The sequence below is a fragment of the Rhinatrema bivittatum genome, chromosome 4, assembly GCF_901001135.1.
Source record: "Rhinatrema bivittatum chromosome 4, aRhiBiv1.1, whole genome shotgun sequence".
NCBI classification, from domain to species: Eukaryota; Metazoa; Chordata; class Amphibia; order Gymnophiona; family Rhinatrematidae; genus Rhinatrema; species Rhinatrema bivittatum.
In genome coordinates, this window is record NC_042618.1 from 461591076 (window position 1) to 461609390 (window position 18315).

At 44.1% G+C, this 18315-nt stretch overlaps 1 protein-coding gene across 4 annotated transcripts in view; it reads left to right on the plus strand.

Moving 5' to 3' along the window:
- The first annotated feature begins 5623 nt into the window (after window positions 1-5623).
- E2F7 (E2F transcription factor 7) overlaps window positions 5624-18315 on the plus strand; it is a 77285-nt gene continuing 64593 nt past the window's right edge. For 2 of the 4 annotated variants that reach the window (XM_029597138.1, XM_029597142.1), the window contains exons 1-6: window positions 6108-6320; window positions 6988-7083; window positions 9326-9598; window positions 10070-10238; window positions 10986-11273; window positions 11566-11724. In XM_029597138.1, the coding sequence (XP_029452998.1) occupies window positions 6988-7083; window positions 9326-9598; window positions 10070-10238; window positions 10986-11273; window positions 11566-11724 (985 nt within the window). In that variant the 5' untranslated portion in view covers window positions 6108-6320. Of the gene's footprint in view, window positions 5668-6107; window positions 6321-6979; window positions 7084-9325; window positions 9599-10069; window positions 10239-10985; window positions 11274-11565; window positions 11725-18315 lie in introns of those variants that run through there. The other 2 variants (XM_029597139.1, XM_029597140.1) reach the window with 2 other exon arrangements.

The following is an 18315-nucleotide window of genomic DNA, read 5'->3' on the forward strand; positions in this document are numbered from 1 at the left end:
TGGAAAAACTGGTCAACAACCAACTAACAGATTACCTTGACTCCCATAATATTCTCTACCCGTCTCAATTCGGTTTCCGGAAACGCTTAAACACGGAATCTCTCTTACTCTCATTAACAGACAACATCCTGATGGGTCTTGACAAAGGCCAATCCTACCTACTGGCTCTTCTCGACATTTCAGCAGTGTTTGACACAGTAAACCATTCAATCCTCATCAACCGTCTGGCAGAAATCGACATCACAGATTCTGCACTCAGCTGGTTCAAATCCTTCCTCAACAACAGGCACTTCAAAGTTAGAATTAACGATAAATAATCCCTCCCCATCCCTTCCAATCAAGGAGTACCCCAGGGTTCATCACTATCCCCTACCCTGTTTAATATCTATCTGCTACCACTTTGCCAGTTACTTGAAAGCCTTAACCTTACCCACTTTATATACGCTGACGACGTGAAGATCCTAATACCCATCACGGATCCCATCAACAGCACCCTAAACTTCTGGAACAGCTGCCTTCATTCCATCAACCTCCTACTCTCTAGTCTAAATCTGGTTCTTAATATGTCCAAAACAGAACTCCTCGTCATCTCCCCCAACGATAATAACCCCCTCGTCAGCAACCCAATCATACCATTAGTAAGCCATGTGAGAGACCTTGGTGCCATCTGGACACCAGAATGAACTTCAAAAAGTTCATTAACACCACCACAAAGGAATGCTTCTATAAGCTACATGTTCTTAAACAGCTGAGACCTCTCCTACACTTTCATGATTACTGATCAGTCCTTCAAGCCATACTGTTTTCAAAGACTGACTACTGCAATGCGCTACTACTCGGCCTCCCCGCCTCCACAACTAAACCATTACAGATGCTGCAAAACGCCGCAGCCAGGATCCTGACAAACTCTCGTCGTATGGACCACATCACACCGATACTAAAAAACTTACACTGGCTACCCACCCACTATAGAATACTGTTCAAGGCATTGACCATCATTCACAAAACCATCTATCATCAATCCTCACTCCAATTCATCATCCCACTCGAACTCCACTCTTCCACAAGACCGATCAGATCCGCATACAAAGGATCTCTCCAGGCTCCTCTTAACAAATCCTCCATATACAACTCCATTCAAAAACGAGCACTGTCCATCGCTGGACCATATCATTGGAATTCTCTACCCCCGGATCTACGCCAGGAACTATGCCATCTCTCCTTTAGAAAGAAACTGAAAACCTGGCTGTTCTCTCAAGCCTTCAAGAATCACTCCCTACTAGCATTGACTCTCACACCTCTTCCTTATTACTTTCCTCCTCACCTGGACCCTTTACCCACTTCCCCTGTCCCTGCCCCCCTCCTACTTAATATCATTGCAATATTAAGTAGGAGAAAAAACAAAATTAAATACTGGGTCAGACCAAGGGTCCATCAAGCCCAGTATCCTGTTTCCAACAGTGACCAATCCAGGCCATAAGAACCTGGCAAGTACCCAAAAACTATGTCTATTCCATGTTACTGTTGCCCTTCTCTGTACCTTCTCCATCGCAATTATATCTTTTTTGAGATGTGGTGACCAGAACTGTACACAGTATTCAAGGTGCGGTCTCACCATGGAGCGATACAGAGGCATTATGACATTTTCTGTTTTATTCACCATTCCCTTTGTAATAATTCCCAACATTCTGTTTGCTTTTTTGACTGCCGCAGCACACTGAACCGACGATTTCAATGTGTTATCCACTATGACGCCTGAAACTTTGGAAGCTGTTTACCAGTTTCCTGCACCTGACTGCCAGTGGGGTTTTTTTTCTTTTTTTAACTTTATTTAATTTTGTTTTTCCTCCTACTTAATATTGCAATGATATTAAGTAGGAGGCAGTACAGAAAAGCAGTTTTTTTTCTATCCTTACTGCTGGAAACCTAGATTTCCTGCCACACCTGCATAGTGGTACAAAGCATTTAACATTATATGAAATGACACAGGACCCCTGGCTAGAAGTTTCTACCTTCCCATACAGAACTTGGATAAGTTCTTGGAGGAAAAGTCCATTAACTGCTATTATCAAACTGATTTAGGGACTAGCCACTGCAATTACTGCATCAGTAGCAAGGGATCTTATTAGCGTTTGGGTACTTGCCAGGTTCTTGTGGCCTGGTTTGGCCACTGTTGGAAACAGGATGCTGGGCTTGATGGACCCTTGGTCTGACCCAGTATGGCATGTTCTTAACTCTGGAAGCTGTTTACCAGTAAAAAAAAAAAAATGTGAAAGCATCTGAATGTCCTACAGACAGGTTAGAGATTGATGTCAGTAAACACTACAAGGTCAGCCCTTATCAGCCCTAACTTATTAGCAGGCTAGAATTTAGCCGGATTAGTTAGGGCCAGTCCAGGGGTGTAACTGGGAGGAGCTGAGTTAGCTGGCTAACGGGTCGATACAGTAAGGCCGCGGTAGAAACAGTGCGGCAGTGTCAGGCGCACCCTTCCTCCCCGCACGCACAGTTCTCTTCACTAACTCCCCGATACTCTCTTCTAATTGCATGCAAATGCATGCCGCGGCTTTAAAGCGTTAGGGAAGGGTTATGCCCGCGCAACCCATTTTACTGTATAGGTGCTTAATACAGCGCCTATACAGTAATCTGGGTGCGCTGGTGCCTGTCATTTCAAAGGTCATTTCAAATGGCATTTGGAATGACAGGCACCAGGAAGTGTAAAAAACACGAAAAGTCTTTTTGCTTCGTCGCTGTGTCTCTCCTCCCGGAGCAGGGCGCGAAAGCAGCCTTGCTCCGGGAGGAGGTGAGGCACAGCGGCGAAGACAGACGGGAGAGGAGAAAAAGCAGAGCAGAGCCGAGCAAAGCGAAAGCGTGCGAGCAAAGCGAAAGCGTGCAGCAAGCCGGCGAAATAGACCTGCGAGCAGAGGCAATAGCAGCGGTTCGGTAAGCCTGGCACCCTCCTTGATGTAGTACGTCCCGGATGCCCCCCCCCCTCCCCAGCGCGCCCGCCACTACCCCTTTCATCAGCTGCATCCACTGCGACCCGGCAGTCCCGTGAGGCCTACAAAAAAAAAAAATCCCCGGCTCCCGCGCCCCCGCACTGGCCCGCCGACTCTACCCCCCTCCTCCCGATCGGGTGGGTAGGCGGCGGCGAAAACCAAAGCAATTTTTTTTTTTTTTCAAAACACGACATCACACAATGCATAAAATAATTTCTCCAGCCTTAAAGCGACTTACTTTTGGGATCTGTCAAGTAAGTCGCAAAAGTAACTTACTTTTCTGAAGCCATCACGATTGTAGCTCAAGACGAAGATGGCCGCCTGCACGGGGGAAAGCGTGCAATTGGCCGCTGAAGACGTGACGTCACATCTCGTGACGCCAAACGTCGTGACATCACGTCTTCAGCTGCCAATTGCACGCTTTCCCCGTGCAGGCGGCCATCTTCGTCTTCGTCCGGAGGAGCTAAGATCGTGTTCCTGATGGCTTCAGAAAAGTAAGTTACTTTTGCGACTTACTTTTGGGATCTTGACAGATCCCAAAAGTAAGTCGCTTTTGCAAAAAACCAAAATTGTCGCTTTAAGGCTGGAGAAATTATTTTATGCATTGTGTGATGTCGCTTTTTGAAAAAAAAAAAAATTGATTTTGGTTGTTTTTGCTTTTCGCCGCCGCCTACCCGCCCGATCGGGAGGAGGGGGGGTAGAGTCGGCGGGCCAGTGCGGGGGCGCGGGAGCCGGGGATTTTTTTTTTTGTAGGCCTCACGGGACTGCCGGGTCGCAGTGGTAGCATGGCGCTGTGAGGGGGGCGAAAGGGTATATACCCATGAACGGATTTGAGTGGGAGCGCTCTGTGAAGCGGGACATGCCCGTGAGGGGCATAATGGGTGGATGCAGCTGATGAAAGGGGTAGTGGCGGGCGCGCTGGGGAGGGGGGGCCATCCGGGACGTACTACATCAAGGAGGGTGCCAGGCTTATTGTTTTATTGTGTTTGAGTATCTTAAGCGGTGTCGATGGATTTGTTACTAGACTCACAGTCCTAACTCCTACTAGGGGGAGGCGGTAAACTAACACGTTAAGGCCGCGGCGAAACAGCGCGTTCCTAAGGAGATAATATCAGCGCCCGTTACAGTATCGGAGGGGAATAGCTAATTCCTTCATTATACAGCTAATTCGTTCATTTACATGCTGGGTGCGGAAAGGGTTATGTGTCTATTTTACAAAGCACTAAGGACGCGTGAAACTGGAGACTGTATCGTTGGATGGCCTTACTCGTCTGTATTGTGCGCTCCCAGCATGTTACAGACGGGGAATCTTTAACTGAACTTTACTGTATCGACCTGTAAGTTAACTGGCTAACTCCAATATTCAGTTAGCTGAATGGCTTAGCCAGCTAAGTCTGGTCAGACCAAAGAACCGTCTTAAAGTTAGCTGGATAAAGTTAGTCAGATAAAGTTAGCTTTAAGATAGCTGGCTGCACTATTGAATATGCCTCGAAAGTTAGTCGGATAAGTGTATCCGGCTAACTTTGCTATCTGGACTATGTTTGAATATAGACCTGTACATAACTCCATGTTTACAGTAAGAAAATCTAGAGGTCCATATTCAAAGGCATTTAGCCAGCTAATTCAGAAGATAGCCAGCTAAATGAATATTGAGGCACATATATGGCTAAATTCTAGCAGGCTAATAAGTGAGGGAAAGGGCCTTATCATTAGCAGGACCCACAATTTGGAACACAATGCCTCCAGAGATCAGATTACAAAGTGATCTCAAGGCATTTAAGAAAAGTTTAAAAACATGGCATTTTAAACAAGCATTTAACAAGGCGACAGGAGAATAGAAATTATTCAGGAATAAGCAGATAAGCACCGACACACAGTACTTAGGATGATACAGTAGAGTAGTCTATGAACCCCACATCACAACTAGCATATTGATAACACTATGTATGATAAATTTACCCGTAAAAGTACCTTCAGTCCACTGGGTCATGACCCACTTCTCTAAAAATTATTTTGTCTAATGATATATTGCAACCGAACCTTTGACGGCACCTGTTAGAATGTACTATAGTACACTTTTACCTACATTAAATGTGCCTACATGTAAACCGTTGCGATGGTATATAACTTAGCGACGGTATAGAAAAGATTTTAAATAAATAAATAAGTTAGGGAGCTATAATTTAGTCAGATAAGTTAGGGGTGTGCTGGGGGCATAATTGGGAGGAGCTGAGTTAGCCGGCTAAGTGATCTGGCTAACTCCGCTATTCAGGACTGAGCCTGCTAAGTCTGCGAGGGCCAAAGAATGATCCTAAAGTAAGCTGGATAAAGTTAGTTCGCTAACTTTAAGAGAGCCGGCTCTGTTCAATAGTGGGGCTGCACCATTGAATATACCTCCAACGTTAGTCAGATAAGTTTATCAGGTTAATCATTCTATCCGGATTGTATTTGAATATGGTCCTCTTTGTGCTTACTGCATATTACTACACCTAGACCGGATACAATGAGGTAGTGGAATCATGCAGGTGTACCCTAAGGAAGCTGGCAAAGTTTCGGATTTCAAAATCAAGGAAAACGTCACTTTAACAATGAAAGCAGGAAAGACCCGGGGACTCGTGCAGTTACGCAGCACATGGAAGGAAAGCCTGCGGCTGACAGCCCGCTCCCGCAGGTTAGCATGTGCACGGGTCTCCATCTGTTCCCACGGACAAAGAAAAAGGGGGAGAGCGGGAAAGGAGAGGCGGGCGGCGGTGACGGACGAGTCCCCGGCCCCTCCCCCCCCTGGGCCTCGCGCTCCCCAGGTGCCGCAGGTACAAGCGGCCGGGCAACGCGGGCAAGCTCGGGCGGCTGGGAGCGCGCCGACTCTAGCGCCAAATCTGGGAGCCGGGGAGGAGGGGCTGGGGGCGGCCGCCGATTGGCCCCTCGCGCCGACCGCGGGGAAGCTGGGGACGGCCGCCGATTGGCCAGACGCGCCGGCCGTGGGGGAGGGCTCGTCCCTGACCGCGTCCGATTGGCTGGCAGGCCGGGGGGAGGCGTGGAGGCGCCAGACTGGAAGGTTTAGCGGGTCCGTTGGAAGCCCGGCGGCGCTCGCTCGCTTCCAGTCAGGGGTTCGGGGGCAGGGTAGGGGGGGGGATGAGGCAGGGCGAGCTGGGCTTTGCTTTCCTCCTTATTTTATCCGGGAAAAGTTCCGTGCTCCTGGCGGCTTAGTTAGTATTGATGTTATTATTTGGTTGAATTATTTTGTTTTAGCTTTCGGTGTAAGGTGGATGCTGAAGCCACGACCTCTGCCTTTCCCGCACTCCGTGAGCCCGTAGAGAGGGGAAGGTGAGTCCCGGTAATATCCGGGCAAGGGAAGGGATGGGGGAATTGTTTCTTCGCTCCCCCTCAGCACCTTCCCGCCCCTTTAATTCCGGCCTCGGGGGGGGGGGAGGCTGCACTGCTTGCCCCCGTCCCTTATTCTTCTTTTAATTGTAGAAATAACCTGTTATTTTTTATTTATAATTTGTTTTAAACACACTTTAAAATAAAACTTCCCCCACCGAGCCCGCAGGTTGGGGCTCTCGGGGGTGTAGGCGCTGAAAATCCCGCCGCAAAGCCGGAATTCCTGCGGGTACGTTTGCGCCAAAACTAACTGACCCCGGCGGGTCCCCGCCGCCCTGAGCTTCCACCTATCAACGTTACTGTGGGATCCTCATCTGGCTCTCTAAGTTGTATGACAATCTGATCCAGGAAAACTCCCCTTACACTTAACACTTTTTAGGCTTTCCCGTTTTACAAAAAAAAAAAAAAAAAAAGGCCAGCCTGTAAGTTGTAAGATTTTGTTTTATTTTTTTAAATTGTGCAACAATAGTAAAGCATTCTTGTTATGTTTACCCCTTTGTCATGTTTTCAAGATGTTTATCATTCTGTATAGCTTCCAAAGGAAAACTTTTTTCTTTGTTTTTTTTTTTTTTTTGGTTTGGTTTTTTTTTACTTGTTTTGAGCTCTGCAGATGGAGGTCACCAGTTGCTTAACACTAAAGGATCTGATCGGTACAAGAAAACCCAAAATAGGTACGGAAACAGATGAAGGGAGAAATGCACAAAAGGTGAGTGCATTTACTACGTTTCACCCTCCACCTCTGTAGACACAAATGGCCATGGTAAAATCGAGCTCAAAATGGGCAAGGTTCAAGAAGGGAAGGGCAAATGGATCGACTTGATGGGACTTTGTTGTCATCTGTGCTCTTATGTTTAAGTCCTATAAAAAATATCATCAAAACTAGCAGTACACTAACCAGGTTGGTAAATAATATTTAAATACAAGTCAAGTCAGTTTAACTGTACTGTGGGTTTTCCATTGTACAGTGTTGGTAAATTACACATGAAGTGTATTTGGATTTACTCACAAGTGTGTCTTGCTTTTTAAGTGATATTTAGGAAAGCGTAAAGGAATGTCTCATGGGCAGATCATGGCTCTATGACCATGCTTTTCATCATGAAAAAGACTACTGTTGTCATTTCTGTACCCAAGCAGTGAGAGTATAGATTATCTTCCTGTTAATCATAGAAGATGTTTGGGGTTGGGTTTTTTTTTTTTTTTTCCTTTTAAGATTATAGCATATTTTGTGTTTTCTCTTAAACATTAAGAATGATAATCTTTGAGCAATGGAGGGTCTGGATGACCATTTTTAATCTAATTCTTTTTTGAAGTTCACAATGTCGAAGAGGGTTGCTAGAATGCCCATCATATGGCTCCAGGGATATGTTTGTAAATGTGCCATTGGACTAATCTGTACTTAAGAGAAATATTTATTGCCAAGTCAATATTATATACCATGAGGTCCATTTTTAACTGCTATGCGGCTCAGCTAGTAGCCGGATAAACATATACAGCTAACTAGCAGGGTATATTAAGCAGCATGGCCATGAAACTCCTCCCACCCACTCCCGGAATACCCTTCTTATCCAGCTAAATTCTAACCGGGCAACTTAATTACCAGACTAGAATTTAGCTGGATAAGGGTTAAATATAGTTGGGTAAGCCATTTAGACGGATAACTATTATGTTATCCGTCTAAATGGCTTTTGAATATCGACTTCCATATTTTTGTTAACAAAAATTTTATTTTTGGTCCACTTAGGATAAAATGAAGAACCAATGATTTAAAAAGGATGCACACTGAAAGGGCCCGTTGCATACTGGCCATTAATGGAATGTGTTTAGCGCACCAAGCAAATAGTTTCAATGTTCAAACTATTGGTTGTGCTTAATTTTTAACTGGTTAAAAGCTTGCTGCTGGGGTTGGTGTATATATAATAAAGGCTCTGGAGTTCTCTTTCAGTGGAGGCTGGACTACCTATTAACATTAATATTCTACTATACGGTAAAGACTTGGCTCTTTCGCTAAGCTTATCCTTAGCCAGCAACACCCCCAGGGTAATCTCTAGTCATCTTTTACTTCTGCCTCCCCTATCCATTTTATTTTTTTGGCTTTTGGAACACTATGCATTTATGCTGTGTACATGTATTATATTAATCTTGTAATTCTGTACCTTGATCTGACTGCTTCACTTTACCATTTGTTTTGGTCTGTCATGTATGTATGTATTTATTTAACAGTTTTTCTATACCGACATTAGTAGGCACATCATGTCGGTTTACATAAAACTCTAGATTGGAAAAGTGAAAAGAATGTATCTATGCACTGTCCATGTACTGTATTATGTTTTCATATCTATCACAGATGTACCGGTAATTTTTTCAGTAAATTAATATATGTGCTGCCAAAACAAGCACTATTCAGTAAATTTGTACCTTTCTCTGAGTACTCTAATATGAGAGGAAATATAAATTAAATTGAGTGTAATGGAGGGGGAAAGAGTTTGGAAAGGTGTTTTAGACCTTGGCTATTGGACACAGAGTCCATATATCTTAACTTACAGTATAGTCAGGGTGTCCCATTTTTAGTTTTGTAATTATAATCTGCTTGGTTTTCTGTATTCAACAAATTGGACTTTAGTGACCTTTACTATGGCTGTCAGCTGATAAGTACTTCTGTGAAGTAGAGCTGGGGCAGAAATAGAGATAGGAATCCTTTATGTCCTGTATGTTTGTCTTATTAGATTGTAAGCTTTATTGAGAAGGGGTTGTTTTTTTTGTGTGTTTGTACAGCACTGCATACGTTGTGTAGCGCTGTAGAAATGTTAAATAGTAGAATAAATTTAGTGTTGGAAGAAGTTAATATTAAGTTGATAAGTTTGGTGTTCTTTCATTTTATCGGGTTTAAATGTTCACCACCTTTCTTCCGGTTTATAAAGATAACATTTAAATATCCATTTTTTAAATAGGAAAATATATTTGTGGATCGATCAAGAATAACCCCAAAGACACCAATGAAAAATGAACCAATGGATTTATCAAAACAGAGAGGCTACACCCCAGAAAAGAATCCCATTACGCCTGTTAAAGTAGCTGACAGGCCACAGTCTGACCCATGGACTCCCACTGCTAACTTAAAGATGCTCATTAGTGCTGCTAGTCCTGACATCCGTGACCGGGAGAAGAAAAAAGACCTCTTCAGACCCATTGAAAATAACAACAAGCTGGAAGATGCACTACAGGTAGAACACACTTTTTTTTAGTATGGTGGCTGATCCACTGCAACTTGCAAACTCCTTACTCATCTTATAATTCTGCCTTTCGTAAGGTACTCTAAATCAGGGGTGCCCTGCTGTTCCTATATGTTCTGTGGTGACCAATTTGCCTCCTCTATTGATATATCTTATTTGCTTCATACAGCCTTATAGTACTGAATGTGATCTGCTTTGAAGTGCCTGAAAGGTGGAATATAAATAATAAAAAAAACAAAAAACCTGTACCACATTACCAGCATTGTATTAAAAGTTTTCTGTAGCAATTCATGACATTTTCCCTAAAATTTAAGAGGTTTATGCTGTAGCTTCTGTACAATATGTGTGAAGTGATCATCTTGCCATTAAGATGAGTCTGGGCTCCACTGCCTGTAATGGTTCTAAAACTGTTGCTGGGGACTGCAAAATAACAGGTCTCTTTCCTTCTATTTAAAACTGCAGCAGTTTGATGTAGTTGACGATGGAATGGTGGATGAATTTGAGAAGCGACCAAGCAGAAAACAGAAAAGCTTGGGGCTGCTGTGTCAGAAGTTTCTTGCTCGCTATCAAAATTACCCAATTTCAACAGAAAAAACTACCATTTCTTTGGATGAAGTGGTCACAAGTCTTGGTATGTATGCATGTAACAACTGCCTATAGCAAGCATTGAAGTCTGACAGGAGGCTCCTTTTTTTGGTATGGAATAGCTGTGGGTGCATTATTACCCATTTGTGACCTAGGAATAGATATTCTTAACATTAGCTCTTGCTTGCCATTTTAAACTACTTATAAAACCAGTTTACTCTAAATTTTACAAGCAACGAGTATGAAAATGGAAATCATTTGCTGTGTATTTTCTTTTTTAAATTCATGTGTTCTGCTCTGTGCATTTTATTACTTGAAGTAATTTTTGTAAACTTTACACAAATTTCTCACTTAGAGATCATGGCAGGACTCTTAACTGAAGGACTAGGTTGCCATAGAAACAGCTACTTAATTCTAGTTTGGGGCACAGCAGCCAGGAACGGAAGAAATGCTGTATTGGAGTAAAAAAAATTAATTTCTTAGTTTTGAGCATGTTATCCAGAGGACTGCAATAGCATTTTGCTCGATACTGTAGACTTTTTTTTTTTTTTTTATAATTGTGGTTAATCTACTGATCTTCATTGTCCTCAACATTTTTTGTTCATTTGCATCTGAAGCAGATGTTTAACTTTGGTCCTGAGATTTTAAGTACATAACATAATGTTATAGCTTTAATTGCTTGTGTAAAATCTTGTATGTATTAATGTTTAAAATAGGATAAGTAGCATATCCTGTCTCCTGCACTCTTTGAAGTATATCAAAATATTGGGTTTTTTTGTTTTATTTTAACTAGGGGTTGAACGCAGGCGTATATATGATATTGTGAATGTACTAGAATCGCTGCATCTGGTTAGCCGTGTGGCCAAGAATCAGTATTGCTGGCATGGGAAACACAACCTGAACCAAACCCTGAAAAACCTGCGACAGATAGGAGAAGGCCAGAAATATGATGAACAGATGGTCTACTTTCAGCACAAAGAGCTGGACCTGGAATATAGGTCTGGAGATCGAAAAAGGGATGGCTTCCTGGATACTCAAGGAAGACAACTTCTGGAATTTTCAGAAGCAGATTGCTCATCTGGTAAGAGTGCAAACTCTGCTTGCTTTATGTATAAAAACATGCATAGTCAATTAGGCTCTCTTTTTATTAAAGTTAAAAACAATTGACTTACCCACTTGTGGTATTTATTCCAGTGTTATCAGTAATTGTTGCTATTTTCATTTCTATTTACAGGAAGTTACACATTACTGTTGTGATTGCAGGGGGGGGGGGAGTGGAGATGGAGGCCTGTCAAGAGAAGGAAATGCTGCTTTGTAAATATTTTAATGTTTTATTGTAAACATCTAGATTTATTTTTAACTTTTTTTCCTAGCATCTGCAAACAGTAGGAAGGATAAGTCCTTGCGTATCATGAGCCAGAAGTTTGTCATGCTGTTTCTAGTCTCCACAACAAAGATAGTCACTCTTGACATAGCAGCAAAAATTCTTATAGAAGAAAGCCAAGATGCTGCTGATCACAGCAAGTTTAAAAGTAAGGACTGCGCTGCATGTATTAAATTGGAAATGTTTGCATAGTTCTCCAGATAATATAGCGGAATGGCATGATGCCACATGACTTTTTTTTTTTTTTTTTTTTTTTTTTTTTGCTACTGCCATGCCATAGAGCAAGTTGTAAATAAGTACTGAGATGTTTTTTTTTTTTCTCCAGCCAAGAAAAGAATCTGAATCTCCTCTAGCATAAGTTGGTGCTTTAGTATCCAATAATAGTAATAACCTGACTCCAAGGTAATAGAAGTCACACTTTTTCTCTGAGGGCAAGCAAGATGTGAGACGGGTGAGTGGTGTCATCGGACAGAGCTCCTGGTTTTGAAAGTTTCACCGCACAGTTTCTAGAACTTTCAGAAGCTTTCTGAGCATGTTCAGTGTTCTGTATTGCAACCATCATTCAGGGAGCCCTTCAGTTGGTGTTTGTTTTTTGTAGAACTGGTTGGTCACTACAACACCAGATTTCTGGGTTTTGCCTCCCTGCCAGCAGATGGAGACAGAGTGCTGCAGCAGTCAAAAAAGCAAACAGAATGTTGGGAATTATTAGAAAGGGAATGGTGAATAAAACGGAAAATGTCATAATGCCTCTGTATCACTCCATGGTAAGACTGCACCTTGAATACTGTGTGCAATTCTGATCGCCGCATCTCAAAGATATAATTGCGATGGAGAAGGTACAGAGAAGCGCTACCAAAATAAGGGGAATGGAACAGCTCCCCTATGAGGAAAGTAAAGAGGTTAGGACTTTTCAGCTTGGAGAAGAGATGGCTGAGGGGGGGATATGAGAGAGGTGTTTAAAATCATGAGAGGTCTAGAACGGGTAGATGTGAATCGGTTATTTACTCTTTCGGATAATAGAAAGACTAGGGGACACTCCATGAAGTTAGCATGGGGCACATTTAAAACTAATCGGAGAAAGTTTCTTTTTTACTCAACGCACAATTAAACTCTGGAGTTTGTTGCCAGAGGATGTGGTTAGTGCAGTTAGTATAGCTGTGTTTAAAAAAGGATTGGATAAGTTCTTGGAGGAGAAGTCCATTACCTGCTATTAAGTTCACTTAGAGAATGGCCACTGCCATTAGCAATGGTTACATGGAATAGACTTAGATTTTGGGTACTTGAAGGATCTTATGATCTGGATTGGCCACTGTTGGAGACAGGATGCTGGGCTTGATGGACCCTTGGTCTGACCCAGTATGGCATGTTCTTATGTTTACTGACACTGCCATATAACCTAGTGTGCCACCTGCAGTCCCTCAGTATTTTTCTGTCTCCAGCAGATGGTTGAGGTGTAAAACCTACAGTCTGGAGTATATTTAAAAAAGAAAAAAAGTTTGGCGTCCTCTCAGGAGGTTAAGTTCTGGTGGGGCCAGCCTTCCTGGTTGATGCAGACGAGCAGGGGGTTGGTAACCCTTGGTTGTAGCTTGTGCTTGGAGATTCTAGGGGTTAGGTCAGCTGGTGGTCCAGTTCCCCCCCTTCTCCTGCTGAGCCTGTGGATCCAGCAGTCGGCGCTCTCACCGTTCAGGAAGTGTTCCTTATCTTTGTCTGGGGTGGTAAAGATTGTTTAAAACAAAAATAGCCCTCAGTTTGTCTTTTCTATCTGCAGGGGATCTAGGCTGTGGCGGCTTCTCCCCTTTCCAGCTTGGCAGGCAAGGCGGCTTCAGGCGGTGGCTGGTGGAAGCCTGGCAGTCAGACCATAGCAGTGAGTTGCAGCGCACATGTAATGGCGCTGGTGAAGGACCAATCTAAGAGCTTCTGGGCTTGTGGTAAGCTGCATGCATGGCTCTAGTGCAGTGATGGCTAACCTATGACACGCGTGTCAGAGGTGACACGCCGAGCCGTTTTGGCTGACACGCGCAGCGTTTCGAGGACTATCAGGAATTTTTATTTTTTTTTTTATCGGCTGCGCCGAGCCTTTTCTTTTTCAGCTGCGCCGAGCCTTTAAATGTGTTTTTTAGTTTCCCCCTACCCTCCACCAATGCCCCCGGGCGCAGGGAGGCTCATGCGTCGCAGCGATGAGGCTCAAGACAACGTGCTGATGCTCCTCCTTCCTGCCTGTGCGGCCCCGGAAGTAAACGTTGCCGGAGCCGCGTGGGCAGGAAGGAGGAAGCGAATCAGCGCGTGCAGAAGAGGAGGAGCCGCCGCGGGTCGCTGCGAATCCCAAGTCGAAGAGGCCCGGTAGCAGGGCCGCCGCGGCCTGAGAAGATCAGGGCCGCTGCAGAGCCCATCCTGCGGCGACCCGTGAAGAGGAGGCCCAGAGGTGAGAGAGAGGCTGAGGGCCGTAGAGTGCGTGTATGAGGTGAGTTGAGAGAGAGGACCTGAATGTTTGCAGAGACAGCATGTGAGAGCCTGTGTGTGTGTGTGAGAGAGAGAGAGCATGTGCCAGTGAGAGCCTGTGTATATGAATGATTGTATGAGAGAGCATGTGCCAGTGAGAGCCTGTGTGTATGAATGATTGTATGAGAGAGAGCATGTGCCAGTGAGAGCCTGTGTGTATGAATGATTGTATGAGAGAGAGCATGTGCCAGTGAGAGCCTGTGTGTATGAATGATTGTATGAGAGAGCATGTGTCAGTGAGAGCCTGTGTGTATGAATGATTGTATGAGAGAGCATGTGCCAGTGAGAACCTGTGTATATGAATGATTGTATGAGAGAGCATGTGCCAGTGAGAACCTGTGTGTATGAATGATTGTATGAGAGAGAGCATGTGCCAGTGAGAGCCTGTGTGTGTGAGAGAGAGAAATGCATGTGAGAATGAGAACCTGACTGTGTGTTTGAGGGAAGAAGATGGAGAAAAAAGAAACAGAAAAAAAGACAATATAAAAGGAATTGGCAAAAAAATAAGAAAGGGAAGGTGAAAAAAAAGCCTGTGACCAACCAATTAGAAAACTAAGATCAGACAGCAAAGGCAAAAAAAAAAAAAAAGTACTTTTTAGTGATTGGCACATGTACTCTTTGGGAATGTGCAAGAATAGCACTTTCTCAACGGATCTCACAATGTACGAGATCAGCATGGAGAAAGTGGAAGCCCACGGGGCCTGCACAGAGGAGGCAGCAGAATGGACTTCAGTGTCAGTAGCAGCAATCGGCACCTCCGCAATAGCCACGCGGCATCAGTGACAGTGGCAGCAGAGGAATGAGAGAGGTTCTGAGGTTGCTGGCAAAAGAAAGAGAGGGGGGGTCTACCTTTAGTGTGTGAATGTGTATGAATGGGACTCTGCCTGGGGGTGTATGTGTGTGAATGCATGGGTGCCTGCCTGGGGGTCTGTGTGTGTGAGAATGAATGTGTGCATGCCTGGGAGATGGGGAGGGAGTGTTGTGAACATGAATGGGAGCCAATAAAAGAAACAGACTGACAGATGAAGTTTGTAACGCTTGCTTGGACTTGAAGTGTACGAAATACCAACCTTCAATTGAAGATTTAGCCAATGAAATTCAGCAACAAAAAAGTCACTAAGCAGGTAAGGTAAAGAATTATTTGTTTTTGCTTTATTAATAAATACAGTATATATATTAAAATTATAACTTTGTTGATTAGAGCTACAAATATCACAAAATTATGGATTTTTCTAGAAGTGACACACCACCCGAGTTATGCTCGGTTTTTTTATGAATTTTGACACACTGAGCTCAAAAGGTTGGCCATCACTGCTCTAGTGCGATCAGTTGTGCAGCCTCTGCCTCTCCGATGGAGAGGGCAGTTCTGGTGGGGCTGGCTCAGGGACAATGCCGAGAATTTCACAGGGAGTGTCAAGCGCAGCCACAGACCCGTTCTTTATGAGCCTGGGAATGTTTGTCATTTTTGGCAGCAGTGAGAGGCTCTGTGGGGGATTCCCCTCCTCCTTATCCCCATATGTCAACAGTGCCACAAGAGTGCAGGAAGCTTCTGAAGAGGGGGAATCCTTCTTGCTGAAGGATTCGGAGGGTTCCCTGGCTTTTTCTTCTGGCTGTGCTTCTTATGCACAGGGTGTATCTGGCCAAGAAGGTAGCAGGGGGGATGTGTCCGCGTTCCCACAATTGGTCATAAAGATTCCGCAGCCTGAAAAGAGGCCCAAAGGGGCAGATAAAAAGATGCACAGATGGATCCAGAGGTTTCTAGGTTTGACTGGGCACCTACATAGTCCCACAGAAGAGGCGGACAATTCGGAGGATTCTGAAGGGCATCCTGTAGATTCCCCAGGGGTTGAGTTTGCTCCAGAATTGTCAGATCAGGTGGAAGTCCTGGTAGTCAAACAGGATGACCCTAAAGTGGTCTGGCTATTTTGTAGCAAAGAATTGTGGCCCTTGATTCCACAGGTGCTTAAGGAGCTGGACATCAAGTTGCTGCAGGACAAGTCTGACCAGGAGGGAGTGAATCCTGTTATGAATGGCTTGAGGGGTCCAGCGAAGGCTTTTCCCTTCCACAAGTTGGTTAAGAAACTGGTGGTTGGTTGGGCAATGGCCAAGTTGTACTCTTTGCTGAAGGAAACTCTCTCGAGCTTTTGACACTACCAAAGGTGGATGCATTGATCTCCGCAGTGACAAAGAAGACAACCATTCCAGTGGGCAGGCTCTATGGCGCTAAAGGACATGCAGGAGGTTCATCTCAAAAGGATTTTTGAGGTCTCTGTTTTAGGCATCTGGGTTGCTGAATATATCAGTTTTATGCAGAGGGCAGGTTTGTGCTGGGTCCAACAATTGCAGGCAAAGGAGTATTTCTCAGCGTCCTCCACTAAGCAGGCTGAGTACTTGTAAGTGTTGTGGGCTATGTGGTGGATGCATTGTATGATTTAATTAGAACATCTTCCAGCATCATGATAGTGGTTTCGGCCAGATGGCTACTCTGGTTGTGAAATTGGTTGGTGAATGTTTGGCCAAAGTCTGTTAGGGACTCTACCATTTTAAGGGCAACCTTTTATTCAGGGAGGATCTGGTCCAACTGGTAAAACATCTGGGTGAGTCCAAAGGGAACAAGTTGCCGGATGACAAACTGAAGGGTGTAAAGGGATGTTTTCCGACTCGATCGTGCTTCAGGGATAATCGGAGGTTTTGTCAGGAAAAAAAAAGCTGTTCCTTTCAGGGGCCGGTCGCAGGCAGGGTCCAATCCTTTCGAGTTCGAAAGCCTACCCAAGGGAGCTCGAGCCATGGCTCTAGAGGAGCTAAGGCCTCTCATAGAAATGAGGCCAGTCCACTTTTCTCTTCTAGCTGTTGGAGGGCGATTTAGCCCTTTCTTATCAGGAGTAGGCCAGGATCACACTCGACCAATGGGTTCTAGATGTGATGAGAGACAGCTACGTGTAGTAAATATCTCACTGGACGAGAAAAGTTTATCATCTTCCCATGACAAAGTAATGGCTCTCCAAACGGTAGAGTCTGGGAGTGATAGTGCTGGTTTCTGTAGAGGAACGAAGAAAGGGAAGAGATTCCATTTACTTTGTGGTTCCAAAAAAGAAGGGAACTTTAAGATCAACATTGGACTTGAAAAAGGTGAATGCAGCTCTCAAGATGCCCCTTTTCAAATGGGAATTCTGCATTCTGTCATAGCAGTGATTCGAAAAGAGGGATCCTAGTGTTCTTAGACTTCATGGAAGCGTATCTGCATATTCTAATCGGGCTGAAGCATATGAAGTTGCTGAGGTTCATGATTCTGGGACATCATTTTCAGTTTTGCACCCTTCCTTTCGGGTTGGCAATGGCTCCGTGCTCATTCACCAAGCTGGTGACAGCAGTGGTAGCAACACAGAAGCGAAGAGGTGCTGGTACACCCGAATTTGGATGACTGGTTGGTTCATTTGAGCAAAGTCATCTGATCTCTGCCATCAGGCTGTACAGAGGGTTCTAGAGAGGATGAGGTCGCTGGGAAGGGTGGTAAACTTTGCAAAGAGTTACTTTCTTTATTTCATTTAAATACCATCGTTCTGTTTTCGATCATTGTTTACAGCAAACATAACTTTCAACTAGCACATTTAAAACCATAAAAATATAAAATCAAATCAAGAAAAGACAAAATTCATGTCAGAATAATTTTTAACATTCTTTCTCCTTGGATGAAAAGTTATGTGTTTAGATCTTTTTTGAAAGTATTAAGTTCATTTTGCACCCTTAGTTCTATTGGCATGGAGTTTCACAGTCTTGGACCTCCTATTGACAATGCTTTCTCTCTTGCATCACTTAAATGGGCACTCAAGTGAGGGTACACTCAAACCTTTATTCGCAGATCTCAAATTGTGTTGTGGGGTATAAAAGTGGCTGAGCGCCACAATGCAATCTGTCTTTCATTTAATTTATGATTTTGTGAATTAAACATAGTACTTTTAGTGGATACAAAATTTTATGGATAACCAGTGAAAGGATTTTAGAACTGGAATAGCTGGGAGCTTGTTTCGACACACAGATTGGCAGGGTATTTCTTAGATTGGAACCTGCAGTCTCAAGACTCTTCAGTTCGCCTCCACTTGCTGATGGAAATTTGTTCTCTCCTCCAGTGGTGGTTGCAGGAGGCTCATCTGAGCAAGGGTGTGCCCTTGGCCTCCCAGAACTGCTTGGTTCTCACAACAGATGCGAGTCTTCAGGGTTGGGAAGCTCACTGTCAAGAAAT